This window comes from Hypomesus transpacificus, chromosome 17, assembly GCF_021917145.1.
Source record: "Hypomesus transpacificus isolate Combined female chromosome 17, fHypTra1, whole genome shotgun sequence".
NCBI lineage: Eukaryota > Metazoa > Chordata > Actinopteri > Osmeriformes > Osmeridae > Hypomesus > Hypomesus transpacificus.
In genome coordinates, this window is record NC_061076.1 from 14,396,384 (window position 1) to 14,419,316 (window position 22,933).

Below are 22,933 nucleotides of genomic sequence, written 5' to 3' on the forward strand. Positions count from 1 at the left end.
AATATATAGCAGATATTTAAAGTTTTAAACCCTGTGGTTTTAAAGACTGTGTGAGCCCTTGGCCTTGTTGAAGAGGCCAGTAGCAGATGGAAAGAAACTGTTCTAGTGGCGTGAGGTTTTGGTCCTGATGGACTGCAGCCTTCTGCCCGAAGGGAGTGGCTGGGACAGAGTGAGTCCAGGCTGGGAGGGGTCGGCTACAATCTTCCTTGCTCGCCTTAGGGTCCTCGAGGTGTGCAGGTCCTCAAGAGCAGGCAGATTGCACACCCCGAGGACCCTGACACGAGCAAGAAAGATGTGGTCAACGTAACTTTTGAATATCGCTCTACTGCCATTTGTGGCCAGGTCTCCTTAAAAAATGGATTTAGTCTCAACAGGTTTTCCTTGTTAAATAAAGGTTGAATGAAGAATAAAAGTTTGCGCTCACAAGGTTGGCAGCCGGGGTAGGAGCCCCCCAGAGCAGACAGTGCAGGTGTCCTGTCAGGATTCATCCCCTTGGCCTTCAGCTTGGCCTCCTGCAGAAACATCTTCCTCCTCTCCACCTCCTTCTCCAGATGATTGTAGTTAAGCTGAGGAGACAGAGAAGATGCCATTGCAATCATGGACCCCAAAAGGCTAGGAAACAGTATGGTGGAAGATATATGTGGCTTTGTGCGGACAGTGTGTGTTACCTTATTCCTGGTGTAGAGTTTGGGGGTGGTTAGGCAGATCTCCTTGATCTCCTCGTCAGTGGCTCCGAACAGCAGATACCAGTTAGGACTGGAGGGCAAGGGCATCTACAGAGGAGGATAGCAAGATTAAATACAACTGTAGATCTAACTAGTATCTACAAACAGTGAGAAAGGTGAAGGGGCGAGAGGTGGGATGGAAGAGAGAAGGGGAGAAAGCTACACCAGCCACCTGCAGGGCTCTGGCAGCGAGGAAGATGCAGGCACAGGCGATGGTCTCAGCTTGGAACCTCACAAACACGTTGGTCCTCAGGCTGTCGTTCATGTAGTTCCTACGACACACAGGACATACATACAAAAAACATGGCACCTTCGCCCCCACACTCACACCTCTGTCCACTAACATCACAGCCCAGCCCTGATCCACAACTGTAGTCACCAAGCCCACCCAGGACCAAATGGGAGAGCCCTAGGCTTGACAGTCCCAGGTCTTGACCAACCTGCCCCTACGCCCACCCTATACAGCCTGGATGTCAGTCTGGGTGTGTGGGAGGGAAGGAGGAGCTGGGCTGGAGCCAAAGCCTGCCGCAAGCCACAGCTGTATCCAAGGCCGGGCTGGTGAGCGCAAGCTTGAGGGGAACAACACTGCAGTGGAATCATAACACAGAAAAAGGAACGAAGACTCTCTAGGTCTCTCTCTTTCTCTCTCTCCCTCTCTCTCTCTCTCTCTCTCTCTCTCTCTCTCTCAGGTGCCTCCATGTAGGATGGGGGTCGTCCATGCACAACAGTTGAGAAACACTCCCAGTGGACTGGGCCCTGTGTCTGGGGGCTGTACCACAGAAACATCTTACCATACTACATCCAGTAAGGTGCAGGTGCCTGATACACTCAAGTTGAGTATCTCAGAAGGGTGGATAATGAATACAGGAAATTAAAGGAGTAATTTCAATAGTATCACAATAAGGGAGAATGTGAGATTATTAGCACAGCCTTCGTAAGCAAAGACAAAAGGACACTGCATGCTAGATAGCTTTTGTTTAGGTTTTTAGATAGGGCTCCTAGAAAAGACTTTGAAATTCCTTCTATTTTCCACTTTCAAAGTTGCATGGCATTATACACTTTAGTAATACTGTGACCTCTGACCTACCCTAGTGTCACAGGCATTTCCTAGTCACACCTGACAAATAACTAACTTATGGCCATGCATGCATAAGACAACTGCAGACTTCTTCAAGGGTTACAAATGTTTTGGTTTGCAATCCCTAACAGCAGACAGCATTTTTATTTCAGAGCAGCTGTAGGAGTAACCAGACACTGTAAGCTGCTCTTAAATACAAAATTAGTAAGTAAAATGCTGTTCTTTAAAATAAAAATTACATCAGGGATCTATTATGATCTATCTTTGCGTTTGCATCAATGTTGATCTGAAATCCAAGTATCTTTAAAGGGGTTTTGGTACAGGGTCAATTTGGTTCCAGCAGCCTTGGGTCACAGTCCTAACAGCAGTTTACAGACACTCACTCCTAAGGTTACTGGGTCGTAAACTATGCAGATTATGTTTAAACAGGCTCTGTTTACCTTGGTAAGATGCGCCCAAGTGAGTGTCAGTCAACCACCACGCCCTGCTCCCTTACTCTGTCTGCTGGGTCCCCTTCTCTGGGACCTACTCGTCCACATCTCTCTCCCCCAAACACATCGGAGGGCACCATTTTGTTGAGGTTCTAATTTGGGTGTCCACTTGTCCCATGGTGTGGTCATGGTGTGGTCATGGTGTGGTCATGGTGTGGTCATGGTGTGGTCATCTCGCCTCCCCTATCCAGTATCTCTCACTGGCCTTGACTTCCACATTCTCTGCAGCAAATCATATCACCCCGTGCACCCCTGAGAGTAGGCTGACTGATTGCATTCCTCTTCTCATGAAGGGATACATTCTCTGGAGAATTACCTTCTTCTCATTCTCTCAGACACTGTCAAGTCCTGGTGCATAATCATAATCATTACTTATTTTATCTGAAGCATTGATTGTATCTGGAATATATGTTCAACATTGTCATTGCACATTTTGGTATATCTGAAGCATTGATTGTATTTTTATTCAACAGAAGCATAGATTATATTTGTCATTCAACAGAGACATTGAACATATGTAATAGCAGTATAGATTACTCAACAAAGTCTCACTTTTTCGAACTTATAGAACTTGAGACACATGTAATAGAGACAGAGTATATTATTATCATTGGATTTAAACATTTGCCTTTCCAATCCAAAGTAATTTTATGGTTAGTGTATGTAACACGTACTGTGTAGGCTAATCATATAGCCTATAATTTTGAAGAAAACCTCATTGGTATAAAGAGGAGTTGTAAGCTAAATACAATTTAAATACACACAGTGTTTTGTGTTTCTCCAGTAAAAGTTAATGTGAGAAACACACACCTCTCAACAAATGATCAACTTTATATATGCAAAGTAGCCCATTATGACAGACAAAAGATTTCATGTATATCTGAAAGCTGCAGATCCCCGACTGGCCAATCATACTTGATCATGGGTGGAGACTAGTCAGAGGAGACACCATCAGGCTCCAGAGAGACTACAGAGACTCAAACAGAGCGACTGCAGAGAGAGACTCAATCATAGAGAGACTCAACAAGATACAGCAGTAACCAAACAGAGAATCAACCAGAGAGAATCAAGCTTCCAGAGATTAAATACAGGATCCAGAGAGACCCGACAGAGAACAAAGAGAGAGCTAAGTTATGGAGACACATCACTGTGACACATGTGGGAAGAGCCTTTCCTCATCCAGGAACCTCAAGTGGCACATGAGGATCCACACTGGAGAGAAGCCCTACAGCTGTGACCTCTGTGGTAAAACCTTTAGCTGGGCTGGCAATCTCAGAGTTCACTGCAGGATCCACACTGGAGAGAAGCCCTACAGCTGTGACCTCTGTGGTAAAACCTTTAGCCAGGCTGGCAGCTTAAGAAATCACCACAGGATCCACAATGGAGAGAAGCCCTACAGCTGTGACCTCTGTGGTAAAACCTAGCAGTTACACAGATCACCGCAGGATCCATACTGGAGAGAAGCCCTACAGCTGTGACCTCTGTGGTAAAACCTTTAGCTGGGCTGGCAATCTCAGAGTTCACTGCAGGATCCACACTGGAGAGAAGCCCTACAGCTGTGACCTCTGTGGTAAAACCTTTAGCCAGGCTGGCAGCTTAAGAAATCACCACAGGATCCACAATGGAGAGAAGCCCTACAGCTGTGACCTCTGTGGTAAAACCTTTAGCCAAACTAGCAGTTACATAGATCACCGCAGGATCCACACTGGAGAGAAGCCCTACAGCTGTGAAGTCTGTGGTAAAACCTTTCGCAAGGCTTGCGGTGTCACAGTTCACAGCAGGATCCACACTGGAGAGAAGCCCTACAGCTGTGACCTCTGTGGTAAAACCTTTAGCCAGGCTGGCAATCTCAGAGCTCACTGCAGGATCCACACTGGAGAGAAGCCCTACATCTGTGAAGTCTGTGGTAAAACCTTTCGCAAGGCTTGCAGTGTCACAGTTCACAGCAGGATCCACACTGGAGAGAAGCCCTACAGCTGTGAAGTCTGTGGTAAAACCTTTAGCCAGGCTGGCAATCTCAGAGCTCACTGCAGGAGCCACACTGGAGAGAAGCCCTACAGCTGTGACCTCTGTGGTAAAACCTTTAGAATGAATCTGGTATTAACAGCTCACCACAGAATCCACACAGGAGAGAAGCCCTACAACTGTGACCTCTGTGGTAAAAGCTTTAGCCAGGCTGGCAATCTCAGAGCTCACTGCAGGACCCACACAGGAGAGAAGATGTAAGCAGCCCACACTGACTATTGATATCAAACAAATCACATATTGAAGAGGTTCTTGTACATCTATGACAGAAAAAACAAGGGGGTGAAGTTGTCCCAGTAGTCACCACCTGAGAGAACTTCTGTGCGACCCACAGCCGGAAGAACTACTGGCCTGCACCTACTGGGACAGCACATGCAGTAACACCAGATCTACAGTCCAACATGACCGGACACCGTTGCTACATTTGCCCCTGTAACAATGGAGGGGAAGCAGTGTCAGACATCTTAGTAAACACTGGCTGACACCTTTTCAGTTTTGAAGCACACATTTGTAATTTCATTAAAAAAAACATCAAGGTGCTCAATATTCATTTCTGGTTGACCTCTGTTTATCTCCGGAGCCCTTTACAGTGTCTGTGTATTTGACCCATTTGTTGAGTAAGAGTATTGGTTGGTTTGTTATAGTTTTAATTACAAGAGGTTTTGAGGCTTATGCAGGTTGTATCTGTACTTCAAGGAATACAAAACTTAGTTCAGATGAAGACGGATAATTGTGTTGTAGGGCTGTATTGGCAGAGACCTGAATAATACAGCCTCTTTGTCATTGGTCACCCAGACACTCGTCTGGGACAGTTGTTGATTTGCATGAATGTTAAAATGACAATCACACTTTAATGACACACCTCTGGAAAGGTGGTCTCAACAGTTGAGGAGGAAGGTGGACCCAGGAAGACCCTGAAATGATCACTAAAAGTTGTGTTCTTGTAAATAAAGTTCTGAACAGCTTTTAATGTCATGTTTAATAGAATTGTGTTTCTTATTTTATGTACCACATTCTAGTAATAATTGTAATGTTGTAACATGTATATTTACAGGGTTTACAGAGATTGTGCATGCAGTGGTCCAACATGTCTTAACATACTCCCTTGTCTTGCAAAAGAATCACACTTGGCCTAATGGTGTCAATACTGAAGGATCGTTAAGGATTTTAGCATTAGCACCTAGGCTTTGGAAAGACCTGTCTGAGGACATTACATTATATTTAATTCACCATACGTCACGCTAAATACACCAGATGTACAACCAGAACAAGCAAGACAATCATAACCTATACCTTACTTTTTTATTGTAGTTGACTATATTATAGTGTTTATAGTTTTATGGTCCTGTTGTCATTCATTGTCTAATTAAAATCTTCATTTTGACACCATACTTTCAGAGTCAAGTTCCTCTATAGATACAATATTGTACAATGTAACATAATTTTTTGTCAAGTTTGGCAACTGAAGTGTTGAAATACACAACTCATTAATGATTCTCTCTTTTAGATTTCTCTCTTTTAAGAGAATGATTGAATGTCCCAGATTTGAATGATTTTATGAGGCAAGACTTACCCCCCAAAACTGACCCATCAAGTTTGTTCAGCGTCAACGTTCAGCATTCACCCCTTCAGCATTTGCACCCCCGTTATGCTGATGTTGTGAGTGCTCGAGCCAAGGACACTGGACATCAGGTAATAAGCGATAGGTTGGTAGGTAGGTAAATATTTCAAATGGTAAATTTAATCTGCAAGACATTGCGAGGTTCATTTATGCATGGGCAAAATCAATTGAATGATGGAGAATAAAACAGTGGTCATTGGTCAAATTGAAAATAAAGTTATATTACCAGTGGCAGTGTTCGTCGCTTGAATTCTGCTATCTCTGCCCTTGCCTGAGACTGCCAATAATACAGGTGTTGTATCGAATTCGGTGACCTATTGAAAGCAGATTAGAAGTGTGGCAAGCAACAACAAAAAATAACAATGTGTTTAGCACATTTGTTCATACCGAAATCACAAAACTTTTAGCACACACTTAACACAAGTCTGTGGACTAAACTGTGGCTACTTTTTTATTGCTTTCTCACAGAATGCATTGAATGACTGCAATCGTTTTGTTCAATTCATTATAGTTAAATTTCGTGAGTCAGCGTAGTCCTGCCAGGAAAAATTAGCTATGGAGCTACAAAAGTGTAAGAACCTTAAGGTTCCGTTTATAAATAATATTTCGCAAACCTGGACTTTGTGTTCAGAACTTCTTTTGTAACCGTTATTGGAATATTTCATATGAATCATCTTAGACCAACAGATCAATGATAAGTAAATATGCAGGAGGAAAAAGATAAATGAAGATAATGGAATAAATGGAATACAAAAACAGACTGATATTTCTCAGTAAATTGTATTTGCCCTGTGAAACAAACATGTGTCTCTCCTTTTTACCATGTCTAATTATATCCTTCTCTGCTTGCATAACTGGTGCTAAAACACACTACTTTCTGAACAAACTCTGCCTCAAATCCCCACAAATTTCTCCTCCCTTCTTAACCCACTTCCCCCACCCCCTCCCTCCATCCTGACAGCAGACGACTTCTCCCCCTTCTTTGAGGAGACCCACCTTTCCTACCCTCTCACTCTCTATCACTGACCCAACTAAATGTCTAAACCAGAGGTCTTCAACAGGGGGTCCACCAGGTGGTCCCCCTGTTGGTCCCCCAGGTGGTCCGTAGAAGTACTGCAGGGGGGTCGCGAAATGTTTGGTTGATGAGACAATTTTTATATTTCTTTTTTAAATTGTTTTATTTCTATTTTTTATTGCAGTCTTCTCAAAACACATTTTAAATAATAATCTCATTGAACAGGTTTCTCAAGCCTCACGCATTGACCGTGAGACAGACACGCATTTCAACCAACACGTATCGTTTCCCCCTGTGTTAAACAGTCTCGGCTTCCGTAGGTTCATTACTAAGCAACAGACCCGCGAACACGCTTTAAAACCTGAGTGAGGACCCTGCTCTGTGCAAGGCAGGGATGTGGCGGCACATAGCCGTTGGCCATGTCAAAAGCATTGCAAAGAAACGGACGAAGACGGCTGGTTTGCTACAGTTATATGCAATGAGCTACTCTTTACGTCTTTGTCACTTATAAGAGCTCAGAAAGAATCAGAAAGATATGTATTCGCCATGAAAGTTTGCACAGACAAGGAATTTGCTTTGGCAAGAAGGTGCATACAATAAACATATAGGAATCTTAAATTTAAATGTGGTCCAACTATACTAAGGGTACATAAACTAGCAATACTAAGTGTAATAGAATTAAAAGCTGAAGATTTGGTGACTGTAGCCTACATAGCTAGCTATAGCCTACATTTTATGTACTGTAGTCTTGATTTAGGTGTAAAAAATGGTCATTTACATTTGAAAGGATTGTAAAACTAGTTATTCAAGTAAATTGTAGCAAACCCTAGTCATCTTTATCAAATCAAACTTAATTTCCTAACAAAAGCTAATGAAATTGCTCAGTGGTTAGTAACTTTGGAAAACCACTACCACAGTGGCTGGTGAACAAAAATGTTTATGCACTGCTAGCCAATCAGATCGCGTTTATGCACTCTAAAAGCGCAAAGCTCAAAAATAAACAAATACCTGTGTCTTATTTGAATAGCTTATTGAATGCACAATAACAGGGTAGCTGTGTTTATAAATGGCAATAGGCCTAGTATAATAAACATAATTTTATGCAATTTATATAGTAGGGGGTCCCTACTCCATCTCGCCATCAGTTTGGGGGACCTTGGCCTGAAAAACATTGAAGACCCCTGGTCTAAACTCTTTCTCTCCCTTGTCCGAGGCAGAGATCTCTGACCTCATTCTCTCTCATGGCCCCACATCCTGTCCCCTTGATCCAGTCCCCTCCACTCTCTTTCAAACCATCTTTCCCTCCATCATAACTTATATTCTCCATGTCCTTAACTCTTCTCTTACTTCTGGCACCTTCCCCTCTGCCTTCAAACGGCCAGAGTTTGCCCTCTACTAAAAAAACCTTCCCTTAACCCAGCTGTCTTCCAGAACTACAGACCAGTATTACTGCTACCTTTCTTTTCAAAAACTATTGCTGTGGTCTCCCGGCCGTGTAGGTTCAACCCCTATACAACATCCGAAAGATCAGGAGATACCTGTCTGAGCATTACACCCAGCACTTGTCCTCTCCAAGTTGGACTACTGCAACTTGCTGCTCGAAGGTCTCCCAGCAGGCACAACCCGCCCTCTCCAGAGGATTCAGAACGCAGCGGCCTGTCTGGTCTTCAACCTACCCAGAAACTCCCATGTTACCCCGCTCTTCATCTCCCTTCACTGCCTACCCATCACAGCCCGTATCAGATTCAAGAACCTGGTGCTGACCTTCCGAGCGGTGAACGGGACTGCACCCGACTACATCAAGTCTCTCCTCGAGCCTTACACCCCCAGCCGCCACCTAGGGTCTTCTTCTGACAACCGCCTGGTGGTCCCACCGCTCAAGACCGCCCGGTCCAAACACAAGCTCTTCTCCTGTCTGGCGCCCCAGTGATGGAATCAACTCCCCACCTCCATGAGAAAAGAGACACTCTTGCCCTTTTTTGAGGTTCATGTTGTTTAGTTGTAACTTGTGTAACTAAATACTCTTATGGTTCTACCCTTTGGCACTTTTTTTTTTTTTTTTTTTACAATGTATGCTTCATGTTTGGCTACCCGCAATGTTTGGGGATATCTCGATGTTATGATCAGAGACCTATGCACTTTTGTAAAGCTCTCTCTTGGAAGTTGCTTTGGATAAAAGTGTCTGCTAAATTAATTAATATAAATGTAAATATAGCCATAATTCTTTAAGAAAAACAAAATAAATATGAAGGGGAGTTGTATTCCAAATATGTTTCGTGACAGTGTTTTGTGTTTTTTCCAGAAAAAATAAATCTGAGAAACCTACATCTCTCATCAAATGATCAACATTACATATGCAAAGTGGCCCCTTATGACAGACAAAAGATTTAATTTATATGTGAAAGCTGCAGATCTTCTACTGACCAATCATACCTGATCATGGGCGGAGATTAGACCGAGGAGACACCTTAAAGCTCCATGGAGACTACAGAGAGAGACTCAACCAGAGAAACTACAGAGACTCAACTAAAGAGAGACTCAACCAGAAACAGCAGTAACCGGACGGAGGATCAACCAGAAAAAACAAGCTTCCAGAGACTACATAGAGGATCCAGAGAGACAGGGAACAAAGAGAGAGCTGAGTTATGGAGACACATCACTGTGACACATGTGGGAAGAGCCTTTCCTCATCCAGTAGCCTCAAGAGGCACATGATGATCCACACAGGAGAGAAGCCCTACAGCTGTGACCTCTGTGATGAAACCTTTAAACACACTAGGGAATTGACAGCTCACCGCAGAATCCACACAGGAGAGAAGCCCTTCATCTGTGACCTCTGTGGTAAAACCTTTAGCCGTGCTAGCAGTTTCACAGCTCACAGCAGGATCCACACTGGAGAGAAGCCCTACAGATGTGAAGTCTGTGGTAAAACCTTTAGCAAGGCTTGCATTGTCACAGTTCATAGCAGGATCCATACGGGAGAGAAGCCTTACAGCTGTAACCTCTGTGGTAAAACCTTTAGACATGCTAACAGTTTCAGATTTCACTACAGGATCCACACTGGAGAGAAGCCCTACAGCTGTGACCTCTGTGGTAAAACCTTTAGCCGTGCTAGCAATTACACAGATCACTGCAGGATCCACACTGGAGAGAAGCCCTACAGCTGTGACCTCTGTGGTAAAACCTTTAGACAGGCTGCCCATTTCACAGCTCACCGCAGGATCCACACTGGAGAGAAGCCCTACAGCTGTGATATCTGTGGTAAAACCTTTAGCCGTGCTAGCAGTTACACAGATCACCACAAGATCCACACTGGAGAGAAGTCCTACAGCTGTGACCTATGTGGTAAAACCTTTGGCCGTGCTAGCAGTTACACAGATCACCGCAGAATCCACACTGGAGAGAAGCCCTTCAGCTGTGACCTTTGTGGTAAAACTTTCAGTCAGGCTGGCCATTTCAGAGTTCATAGCAGGATCCACACTGGAGAGAAGCCCTACAGCTGTGATTTCTGTGGTAAAACCTTTAGCCGTGCTAGTAGTTACACAGATCACCGCAGAATCCACACTGGAGAGAAGCCGTACAGCTGTGACCTCTGTGACAAAATCTTTAGACTGACTGGGGATTTGACGGCTCACCGCAGAATCCACACTGGAGAGAAGCCGTACAGCTGTGACCTCTGTGGTAAAACCTTTAGGCGTGCTAGCAATTGCACAGCTCACCGCAGGACCCACACAGGAGAGAAGATCTAAGCAGCACACACTGACTGTTTATGTCAAACAAATGACCTGTTGAACAGTTTATGCATATCTATGATAGAAAGACCCAAGAGGGTGAAGTTGTCCCAGCAGTCACGACCTGAAAGAACTTCTGTAGGACCCACAGCTGGAAGAACTACGGGCCTGCACCTACTGGGACAGCACATACAGCAACACCAGATCTACAGTCCACTATGACAGGACACAGGGAAGATACTCTACCCATGTAACAATGGAGGGGAAGTTGTGTCAGACTGGGTAGAATCTTGGTAAACACTGACGGACGCCTTTCAGTTTTGAAGGACACAGTTGTAATTTCATAAAACACCCATCAAGGTGCTCAATATTCATTTCTGGTTGACTTCTTTATCTCTGCAGCCCTGAGTGTCTGTATTTGACCCATTTGTTGCGTAAGATTGGTTTGTTATTGCTTTAATTACAAGAGCTGTTGAGGCCATGCAGGTTGTTCTTAAAATTGTATTTGTACTTTAAGGAATAAGATACTTAGTAGTTCTGATGAAGACGGATAATCGTGGTGTAGGGCTGTATTGGCAGAGACCTGAATAATACAGCCCCTTTGTCACTGGTCACCCAGACACTCGTCTGGGACAGTTGTTGATTTGCATGAATGCTAAAATGACGATCACACTTTAATGACACCTCTGGAAAGGTGGTCTCAACAGTTGAAGAGGAAGGTGGAATGAGGATGACTGAAATTATAATTAAAAGCTGTGTTCTTGTAAATATAGTTCTAAACAGCTTTTAATGTCATGTTTGATATAATTTTGTTTCTTATTTTACGTATCACATTCTAGTAATACTTTTAATGTTGTATTGTGTATATTTACAGGGTTTACAGAGATTGTTCATGCAGTGATTCAACATATTCCTTTGTCTTGCAAAGGATTCACACTTGGCCTAATTGTGTCTATACTGAAGGACTGTTAAGGATTTTAGCATTAGCACCCCTAGGCTTTGGAAAGACCTTCATTCACTGTACATCATGCTAAATACACCAGATAGTGCACATAGAAAGTACAGTACAAGATCAAGAACCAGAACAAGCAAGACAGACATCATTTATACCTTACTTTTTTTTATTGTTGTTTACTATATTATAGTGTTTATAGTTGTATGGTCGTGGTGTCATTGATTTTCTAATTAAAGTCTTCATTTTGACACCATACTTTCAGTCAAGTTCCTCTATGAATACAATGTTCTACAATGTAATATAATTTTTTGTTAAGTTTGGCAACTGAAGTGTTGAGATACACAATTCATAAATTAACTCTTTTAGAGTTCTCTCTTTTAAGAGAATCATTGAGTGTCCCAGCTGTGAATGATTTTATGAGGCAAGACTTACTCCCAAAACGTAGGCTACCCATTGTTCAACGTCAATGCACCCCTTCAGCCCTGTTGGGTGGTGAGTGCTCAAGCCAAGGACACTGGACATCAGGTAATAAGCAAAAGAGCCTACGCATCGCTCTACTGCCATTTGTGGCCAGGTCTCCTTAAAAAATGGATTTAGTCTCAACAGGTTTTCCTTGTTAAATAAAGGTTGAATGAAGAATAAAAGTTTGCCCTCACAAGGTTGGCAGCCGGGGTAGGAGCCCCCCAGAGCAGACAGTGCAGGTGTCCTGTCAGGATTCATCCCCTTGGCCTTCAGCTTGGCCTCCTGCAGAAACATCTTCCTCCTCTCCACCTCCTTCTCCAGATGATCGTAGTTAAGCTGAGGAGACAGAGAAGATGCCATTGCAATCATGGACCCCAAAAGGCTAGGAAACAGTATGGTGGAAGATATATGTGGCTTTGTGCGGACAGTGTGTGTTACCTTATTCCTGGTGTAGAGTTTGGGGGTGGTTAGGCAGATCTCCTTGATCTCCTCGTCAGTGGCTCCGAACAGCAGATACCAGTGAGGACTGGAGGGCAAGGGCATCTACAGAGGAGGATAGCAAGATTAAATACAACTGTAGATCTAACTAGTATCTACAAACAGTGAGAAAGGTGAAGGGGCGAGAGGTGGGATGGAAGAGAGAAGGGGAGAAAGCTACACCAGCCACCTGCAGGGCTCTGGCAGCGAGGAAGATGCAGGCACAGGCGATGGTCTCAGCTTGGAACCTCACAAACACGTTGGTCCTCAGGCTGTCGTTCATGTAGTTCCTACGACACACAGGACATACATACAAAAAACATGGCACCTTCGCCCCCACACTCACACCTCTGTCCACTAACATCACAGCCCAGCCCTGATCCACAACTGTAGTCGCCAAGCCCACCCAGGACCAAATGGGAGAGCCCTAGGCTTGACAGTCCCAGGTCTTGACCAACCTGCCCCTACGCCCACCCTATACAGCCTGGATGTCAGTCTGGGTGTGTGGGAGGGAAGGAGGAGCTGGGCTGGAGCCAAAGCCTGCCGCAAGCCACAGCTGTATCCAAGGCCGGGCTGGTGAGCGCAAGCTTGAGGGGAACAACACTGCAGTGGAATCATAACACAGAAAAAGGAACGAAGACTCTCTAGGTCTCTCTCTTTCTCTCTCTCCCTCTCTCTCTCTCTCTCTCTCTCTCTCTCTCAGGTGCCTCCATGTAGGATGGGGGTCGTCCATGCACAACAGTTGAGAAACACTCCCAGTGGACTGGGCCCTGTGTCTGGGGGCTGTACCACAGAAACATCTTACCATACTACATCCAGTAAGGTGCAGGTGCCTGATACACTCAAGTTGAGTATCTCAGAAGGGTGGATAATGAATACAGGAAATTAAAGGAGTAATTTCAATAGTATCACAATAAGGGAGAATGTGAGATTATTAGCACAGCCTTCGTAAGCAAAGACAAAAGGACACTGCATGCTAGATAGCTTTTGTTTAGGTTTTTAGATAGGGCTCCTAGAAAAGACTTTGAAATTCCTTCTATTTTCCACTTTCAAAGTTGCATGGCATTATACACTTTAGTAATACTGTGACCTCTGACCTACCCTAGTGTCACAGGCATTTCCTAGTCACACCTGACAAATAACTAACTTATGGCCATGCATGCATAAGACAACTGCAGACTTCTTCTAGGGTTACAAATGTTATGGTTTGCAATCCCTAACAGCAGACAGCATTTTTATTTCAGAGCAGCTGTAGGAGTAACCAGACACTGTAAGCTGCTCTTAAATACAAAATTAGTAAGTAAAATGCTGTTCTTTAAAATAAAAATTACATCAGGGATCTATTATGATCTATCTTTGCGTTTGCATCAATGTTGATCTGAAATCCAAGTATCTTTAAAGGGGTTTTGGTACAGGGTCAATTTGGTTCCAGCAGCCTTGGGTCACAGTCCTAACAGCAGTTTACAGACACTCACTCCTAAGGTTACTGGGTCGTAAACTATGCAGATTATGTTTAAACAGGCTCTGTTTACCTTGGTAAGATGCGCCCAAGTGAGTGTCAGTCAACCACCACGCCCTGCTCCCTTACTCTGTCTGCTGGGTCCCCTTCTCTGGGACCTACTCGTCCACATCTCTCTCCCCCAAACACATCGGAGGGCACCATTTTGTTGAGGTTCTAATTTGGGTGTCCACTTGTCCCATGGTGTGGTCATGGTGTGGTCATGGTGTGGTCATGGTGTGGTCATGGTGTGGTCATGGTGTGGTCATCTCGCCTCCCCTATCCAGTATCTCTCACTGGCCTTGACTTCCACATTCTCTGCAGCAAATCATATCACCCCGTGCACCCCTGAGAGTAGGCTGACTGATTGCATTCCTCTTCTCATGAAGGGATACATTCTCTGGAGAATTACCTTCTTCTCATTCTCTCAGACACTGTCAAGTCCTGGTGCATAATCATAATCATTACTTATTTTATCTGAAGCATTGATTGTATCTGGAATATATGTTCAACATTGTCATTGCACATTTTGGTATATCTGAAGCATTGATTGTATTTTTATTCAACAGAAGCATAGATTATATTTGTCATTCAACAGAGACATTGAACATATGTAATAGCAGTATAGATTACTCAACAAAGTCTCACTTTTTCGAACTTATAGAACTTGAGACACATGTAATAGAGACAGAGTATATTATTATCATTGGATTTAAACATTTGCCTTTCCAATCCAAAGTAATTTTATGGTTAGTGTATGTAACACGTACTGTGTAGGCTAATCATATAGCCTATAATTTTGAAGAAAACCTCATTGGTATAAAGAGGAGTTGTAAGCTAAATACAATTTAAATACACACAGTGTTTTGTGTTTCTCCAGTAAAAGTTAATGTGAGAAACACACACCTCTCAACAAATGATCAACTTTATATATGCAAATTAGCCCATTATGACAGACAAAAGATTTCATGTATATCTGAAAGCTGCAGATCCCCGACTGGCCAATCATACTTGATCATGGGTGGAGACTAGTCAGAGGAGACACCATCAGGCTCCAGAGAGACTACAGAGACTCAAACAGAGCGACTGCAGAGAGAGACTCAATCATAGAGAGACTCAACAAGATACAGCAGTAACCAAACAGAGAATCAACCAGAGAGAATCAAGCTTCCAGAGATTAAATACAGGATCCAGAGAGACCCGACAGAGAACAAAGAGAGAGCTAAGTTATGGAGACACATCACTGTGACACATGTGGGAAGAGCCTTTCCTCATCCAGGAACCTCAAGTGGCACATGAGGATCCACACTGGAGAGAAGCCCTACAGCTGTGACCTCTGTGGTAAAACCTTTAGCCATGCTAGCAGTTACACAGATCACCGCAGGATCCATACTGGAGAGAAGCCCTACAGCTGTGACCTCTGTGGTAAAACCTTTAGCTGGGCTGGCAATCTCAGAGTTCACTGCAGGATCCACACTGGAGAGAAGCCCTACAGCTGTGACCTCTGTGGTAAAACCTTTAGCCAGGCTGGCAGCTTAAGAAATCACCACAGGATCCACAATGGAGAGAAGCCCTACAGCTGTGACCTCTGTGGTAAAACCTTTAGCCATGCTGGCAGCTTAAGAGATCACCACAGGATCCACAATGGAGAGAAGCCCTACAGCTGTGACCTCTGTGGTAAAACCTTTAGCCAAACTAGCAGTTACATAGCTCACCGCAGGATCCACACTGGAGAGAAGCCCTACATCTGTGAAGTCTGTGGTAAAACCTTTCGCAAGGCTTGCGGTGTCACAGTTCACAGCAGGATCCACACTGGAGAGAAGCCCTACAGCTGTGACCTCTGTGGTAAAACCTTTAGCCAGGCTGGCAATCTCAGAGCTCACTGCAGGAGCCACACTGGAGAGAAGCCCTACAGCTGTGACATCTGTGGTAAAACCTTTAGAATGAATCTGGTATTAACAGCTCACCACAGAATCCACACAGGAGAGAAGCCCTACAACTGTGACCTCTGTGGTAAAAGCTTTAGCCAGGCTGGCAATCTCAGAGCTCACTGCAGGACCCACACAGGAGAGAAGATGTAAGCAGCCCACACTGACTATTTATATCAAACAAATCACCTATTGAAGAGTTTCTTGTACATCTATGACAGAAAAAACAAGGGGGTGAAGTTGTCCCAGTAGTCACCACCTGAGAGAACTTCTGTGCGACCCACAGCTGGAAGAACTACTGGCCTGCACCTACTGGGACAGCACATGCAGTAACACCAGATCTACAGTCCAACATGACCGGACACCGTCGCTACAGTTGCCCCTTAAACAATGGAGGGGAAGCAGTGTCAGACATCTTAGTAAACACTGGCTGACACCTTTTCAGTTTTGAAGCACACATTTGTAATTTCATTAAAAAAAACATCAAGGTGCTCAATATTCCTTTCTGGTTGACCTCTGTTTATCTCCAGAGCCCTTTACAGTGTCTGTGTATTTGACCCATTTGTTGAGTAAGAGTATTGGTTGGTTTGTTATAGTTTTAATTACAAGAGGTTTTGAGGCTTATGCAGGTTGTATCTGTACTTCAAGGAATACAAAACTTAGTTCAGATGAAGACGGATAATTGTGTTGTAGGGCTGTATTGGCAGAGACCTGAATAATACAGCCTCTTTGTCATTGGTCACCCAGACACTCGTCTGGGACAGTTGTTGATTTGCATGAATGTTAAAATGACAATCACACTTTAATGACACACCTCTGGAAAGGTGGTCTCAACAGTTGAAGAGGAAGGTGGACCCAGGAAGACCCTGAAATGATCACTAAAAGTTGTGTTCTTGTAAATAAAGTTCTGAACAGCTTTTAATGTCATGTTTAATAGAATTGTGTTTCTTATTTTATGTACCACATTCTAGTAATAATTGTAATGTTGTAACATGTATATTTACAGGGTTTACAGAGATTGTGCATGCAGTGGTCCAACATGTCTTAACATACTCCCTTGTCTTGCAAAAGAATCACACTTGGCCTAATGGTGTCAATACTGAAGGATCGTTAAGGATTTTAGCATTAGCACCTAGGCTTTGGAAAGACCTGTCTGAGGACATTACATTATATTTAATTCACCATACGTCACGCTAAATACACCAGATGTACAACCAGAACAAGCAAGACAATCATAACCTATACCTTACTTTTTTATTGTAGTTGACTATATTATAGTGTTTATAGTTTTATGGTCCTGTTGTCATTCATTGTCTAATTAAAATCTTCATTTTGACACCATACTTTCAGAGTCAAGTTCCTCTATAGATACAATATTGTACAATGTAATATAATTTTTTGTCAAGTTTGGCAACTGAAGTGTTGAAATACACAACTCATTAATGATTCTCTCTTTTAGATTTCTCTCTTTTAAGAGAATGATTGAATGTCCCAGATTTGAATGATTTTATGAGGCAAGACTTACCCCCCAAAACTGACCCATCAAGTTTGTTCAGCGTTAACGTTCAGCATTCACCCCTTCAGCATTTGCACCCCCGTTATGCTGATGTTGTGAGTGCTCGAGCCAAGGACACTGGACATCAGGTAATAAGCGATAGGTTGGTAGGTAGGTAAATATTTCAAATGGTAAATTTAATCTGCAAGACATTGCGAGGTTCATTTATGTATGGGCAAAATCCATTGAATGATGGAGAATAAAACAGTGGTCATTGGTCAAATTGAAAATAAAGTTATATTACCAGTGGTGTTCGTCGCTTGAATTCTGCTATCTCTGCCCTTGCCTGAGACTGCCAATAATACAGGTGTTGTATCGAATTCGGTGACCTATTGAAAGCAGATTAGAAGTGTGGCAAGCAACAACAAAAAATAACAATGTGTTTAGCACATTTGTTCATACCGAAATCACAAAACTCTTAGCACACACTTAACACAAGTCTGTGGACTAAACTGTGGCTACTTTTTTATTGCTTTCTCACAGAATGCATTGAATGACTGCAATCGTTTTGTTCAATTCATTATAGTTACATTTCGTGAGTCAGCGTAGTCCTGCCAGGAAAAATTAGCTATGGAGCAACAAAAGTGTAAGAACCTTAAGGTTCCTTTTATAAATAATATTTCGCAAACCTGGACTTTGTGTTTAGAATTTCTTTTGTAACCTTTATTGGAATATTTCATATGAATCATCTTAGACCAACAGATCAATGATAAGTAAATATGCAGGAGGAAAAAGATAAATGAAGATAATGGAATAAATGGAATACAAAAACAGACTGATATTTCTCAGTAAATTGTATTTGCCCTGTGAAACAAACATGTGTCTCTATTTTTTACCATGTCTAATTATATCCTTCTCTGCTCGCATAACTGGTGCTAAAACACACTACTTTCTGAACAAACTCTGCCTCAAATCCCCACAAATTTCTCCTCCCTTCTTAACCCACTTCCCCCACCCCCTCCCTCCACCCTGACAGCAGACAACTTCTCCCCCTTCTTTGAGGAGACCCACCTTTCCTACCCTCTCACTCTCTATCACTGACCCAACTAAATGTCTAAACCAGAGGTCTTCAACAGGGGGTCCACCAAGTGGTCCCCCTGTTGGTCCCCCAGGTGGTCCGTAGAAGTACTGCAGGGGGGTCGCGAAATGTTTGGTTGATGAGACAATTTTTATATTTCTTTTTTTAATTGTTTTATTTCTATTTTTTATTGTAGTCTTCTCAAAACACATTTAAAATAATAATCTCATTGAACAGGTTTCTCAAGCCTCACGCATTGACCGTGAGACAGACACGCATTTCAACCAACACGTATCGTTTCCCCCTGTGTTAAACAGTCTCGGCCTCCGTAGGTTCATTACTAAGCAACAGACGCGCGAACACGCTTTAAAACCTGAGTGAGGACCCTGCTCAGTGCAAGGCAGGGATGTGGCGGCACATAGCCGTTGGCCATGTCAAAAGCATTGCAAAGAAACGAACGAAGACGGCTGGTTTGCTACAGTTATATGCAATGAGCTACTCTTTACGTCTTTGTCACTTATAAGAGCTCAGAAAGAATCAGAAAGATATGTATTCGCCATGAAAGTTTGCACAGACAAGGAATTTGCTTTGGCAAGAAGGTGCATACAATAAACATATAGGAATCTTAAATTTAAATGTGGTCCAACTATACTAAGGGTACATAAACTAGCAATACTAAGTGTAATAGAATTAAAAGCTGAAGATTTGGTGACTGTAGCCTACATAGCTAGCTATAGCCTACATTTTATGTACTGTAGTCTTGATTTAGGTGTAAAAAATTGTCATTTACATTTGAAAGTATTGTAAAACTAGTTATTCAAGTCAATTGTAGCAAACCCTAGTCATCTTTATCAAATCAAACTTAATTTCCAAACAAAAGCTAATGAAATTGCTCAGTGGTTAGTAACTTTGGAAAACCACTACCACAGTGGCTGGTGAACAAAAATGTTTATGCACTGCTAGCCAATCAGATCGCGTTTATGCACTCTAAAAGCGCGAAGCTCAAAAATAAACAAATACCTGTGTCTTATTTGAATAGCTTATTGAATGCACAATAACAAGGTAGCTGTGTTTATAAATGGCAATAGGCCTAGTATAATAAACATAATTTTATGCAATTTATATAGTAGGGGGTCCCTACTCCATCTCGCCATCAGTTTGGGGGACCTTGGCCTGAAAAACATTGAAGACCCCTGGTCTAAACTCTTTCTCTCCCTTGTCCGAGGCAGAGATCTCTGACCTCATTCTCTCTCATGGCCCCACATCCTGTCCCCTTGATCCAGTCCCCTCCACTCTCTTTCAAACCATGTCTCCCTCCATCATAACTTATATTCTCCATGTCCTTAACTCTTCTCTTACTTCTGGCACCTTCCCCTCTGCCTTCAAACGGCCAGAGTTTGCCCTCTACTAAAAAAACCTTCCCTTAACCCAGCTGTCTTCCAGAACTACAGACCAGTATTACTGCTACCTTTTTTTCAAAAACTATTGCTGTGGTCTCCCGGCCGTGTAGGTTCAACCCCTATACAACATCCGAAAGATCAGGAGATACCTGTCTGAGCATTACACCCAGCACTTGTCCTCTCCAAGTTGGACTACTGCAACTTGCTGCTCGAAGGTCTCCCAGCAGGCACAACCCGCCCTCTCCAGAGGATTCAGAACGCAGCGGCCTGTCTGGTCTTCAACCTACCCAGAAACTCCCATGTTACCCCGCTCTTCATCTCCCTTCACTGCCTACCCATCACAGCCCGTATCAGATTCAAGAACCTGGTGCTGACCTTCCGAGCGGTGAACGGGACTGCACCCGACTACATCAAGTCTCTCCTCGAGCCTCACACCCCCAGCCGCCACCTAGGGTCTTCTTCTGACAACTGCCTGGTGGTCCCACCGCTCAAGACCGCCCGGTCCAAACACAAGCTCTTCTCCTGTCTGGCGCCCCAGTGATGGAATCAACTCCCCACCTCCATGAGAAAAGAGACACTCTTGCCCTTTTTTGAGGTTCATGTTGTTTAGTTGTAACTTGTGTAACTAAATGCTCTTATGGTTCTACCCTTTGGCACTTTTTTTTTTTTTTTTTACAATGTATGCTTCATGTTTGGCTACCCGCAATGTTTGGGGATATCTCGATGTTATGATCAGAGACCTATGCACTTTTGTAAAGCTCTCTCTTGGAAGTTGCTTTGGATAAAAGTGTCTGCTAAATTAATTAATATAAATGTAAATATAGCCATAATTCTTTAAGAAAAACAAAATAAATATGAAAGGGAGTTGTATTCCAAATATGTTTTGTGACAGTGTTTTGTGTTTTTTCCAGTAAAAATAAATCTGAGAAACCTACATCTCTCATCAAATGATCAACATTACATATGCAAAGTGGCCCCTTATGACAGACAAAAGATTTAATTTATATGTGAAAGCTGCAGATCTTCTACTGACCAATCATACCTGATCATGGGCGGAGATTAGACCGAGGATACACCTTAAAGCTCCATAGAGACTACAGAGAGAGACTCAACCAGAGAAACTACAGAGACTCAACTAAAGAGAGACTCAACCAGAAACAGCAGTAACCGGACGGAGGATCAACCAGAAAAAACAAGCTTCCAGAGACTACATAGAGGATCCAGAGAGACAGGGAACAAAGAGAGAGCTGAGTTATGGAGACACATCACTGTGACACATGTGGGAAGAGCCTTTCCTCATCCAGTAGCCTCAAGAGGCACATGATGATCCACACTGGAGAGAAGCCCTACAGCTGTGACCTCTGTGGTAAAACCTTTAGCCGTGCTAGCAATTACACAGATCACTGCAGGATCCACACTGGAGAGAAGCCCTACAGCTGTGACCTCTGTGGTAAAACCTTTAGACAGGCTGCCCATTTCACAGCTCACCGCAGGATCCACACTGGAGAGAAGCCCTACAGCTGTGATATCTGTGGTAAAACCTTTAGCCGTGCTAGCAGTTACACAGATCACCACAAGATCCACACTGGAGAGAAGTCCTACAGCTGTGACCTCTGTGGTAAAACCTTTGGCCGTGCTAGCAGTTACACAGATCACCGCAGAATCCACACTGGAGAGAAGCCCTTCAGCTGTGACCTTTGTGGTAAAACTTTCAGTCAGGCTGGCCATTTCAGAGTTCATAGCAGGATCCACACTGGAGAGAAGCCCTACAGCTGTGATTTCTGTGGTAAAACCTTTAGCCGTGCTAGCACTTACACAGATCACCGCAGGATCCACACTGGAGAGAAGCCCTACAGCTGTGACCTCTGTGGTAAAACCTTTGGACGTGCTAGTAGTTACACAGATCACCGCAGAATCCACACTGGAGAGAAGCCGTACAGCTGTGACCTCTGTGACAAAATCTTTAGACTGACTGGGGATTTGACGGCTCACCGCAGAATCCACACTGGAGAGAAGCCGTACAGCTGTGACCTCTGTGGTAAAACCTTTAGGCGTGCTAGCAATTGCACAGCTCACCGCAGGACCCACACAGGAGAGAAGATCTAGCAGCACACACTGACTGTTTATGTCAAACAAATGACCTATTGAACAGTTTATGCATATCTATGATAGAAAGACCCAAGAGGGTGAAGTTGTCCCAGCAGTCACCACCTGAAAGAACTTCTGTAGGACCCACAGCTGGAAGAACTACTGGCCTGCACCTACTGGGACAGCACATACAGCAACACCAGATCTACAGTCCAACATGACAGGACACAGGGAAGATACTCTACCCCTGTAACAATGGAGGGGAAGTTTGTGTCAGACTGGGTAGAATCTTGGTAAACACTGACGGACGCCTTTCAGTTTTGAAGGACACAGTTGTAATTTCATAAAACACCCATCAAGGTGCTCAATATTCATTTCTGGTTGACTTCTTTATCTCTGCAGCCCTGAGTGTCTGTATTTGACCCATTTGTTGCGTAAGATTGGTTTGTTATTGCTTTAATTACAAGAGCTGTTGAGGCCATGCAGGTTGTTCTTAAAATTGTATTTGTACTTTAAGGAATAAGATACTTAGTAGTTCTGATGAAGACGGATAATCGTGGTGTAGGGCTGTATTGGCAGAGACCTGAATAATACAGCCCCTTTGTCACTGGTCACCCAGACACTCGTCTGGGACAGTCGTTGATTTGCATGAATGCTAAAATGACGATCACACTTTAATGACACCTCTGGAAAGGTGGTCTCAACAGTTGAAGAGGAAGGTGGAATGAGGATGACTGAAATTATAATTAAAAGCTGTGTTCTTGTAAATATAGTTCTAAACAGCTTTTAATGTCATGTTTGATATAATTTTGTTTCTTATTTTACGTATCACATTCTAGTAATACTTTTAATGTTGTATTGTGTAT

General features: G+C 43.3%; 2 protein-coding genes across 2 annotated transcripts; one reads left to right on the forward strand and one right to left on the reverse strand.

Moving 5' to 3' along the window:
- Positions 1 to 215: 215 nt before the first annotated feature.
- Positions 216 to 1,012, reverse strand: LOC124479510 (cyclin-L1-like). The gene is made up of 4 exons (XM_047038278.1): positions 898 to 1,012; positions 669 to 773; positions 425 to 566; positions 216 to 274 (listed from the first exon to the last, which is right to left on the reverse strand). Exons 1-4 carry the CDS (start codon positions 988 to 990, stop codon positions 216 to 218), a joined length of 399 nt encoding a protein of 132 aa, XP_046894234.1. The 5' UTR covers positions 991 to 1,012.
- Positions 1,013 to 3,493: 2,481 nt separating this feature from the next.
- LOC124479241 (zinc finger protein 208-like) lies at positions 3,494 to 22,085 on the forward strand. Its single transcript, XM_047037892.1, is given in 5 exon segments — positions 3,494 to 3,714; positions 3,716 to 4,484; positions 9,661 to 10,649; positions 15,433 to 16,000; positions 21,255 to 22,085. Coding segments are annotated over 5 exon segments (3,378 nt in total).
- The last annotated feature ends 848 nt before the right edge of the window (positions 22,086 to 22,933 follow it).

Coding starts and splice junctions, on each gene's coding strand:
- LOC124479510 (XM_047038278.1), bottom strand. CDS start 990: ATGAACGACAGCCTGAGGACCAACGTGTTTGTGAGGTTCCAAGCTGAG. Junction 567..668: donor AACTCTACACCAGGAATAAG/GTAACACACACT, acceptor CTGTCTCCTCAG/CTTAACTACAATCATCTGGA. Junction 275..424: donor CTACCCCGGCTGCCAACCTT/GTGAGCGCAAAC, acceptor TGCTCGTGTCAG/GGTCCTCGGGGTGTGCAATC.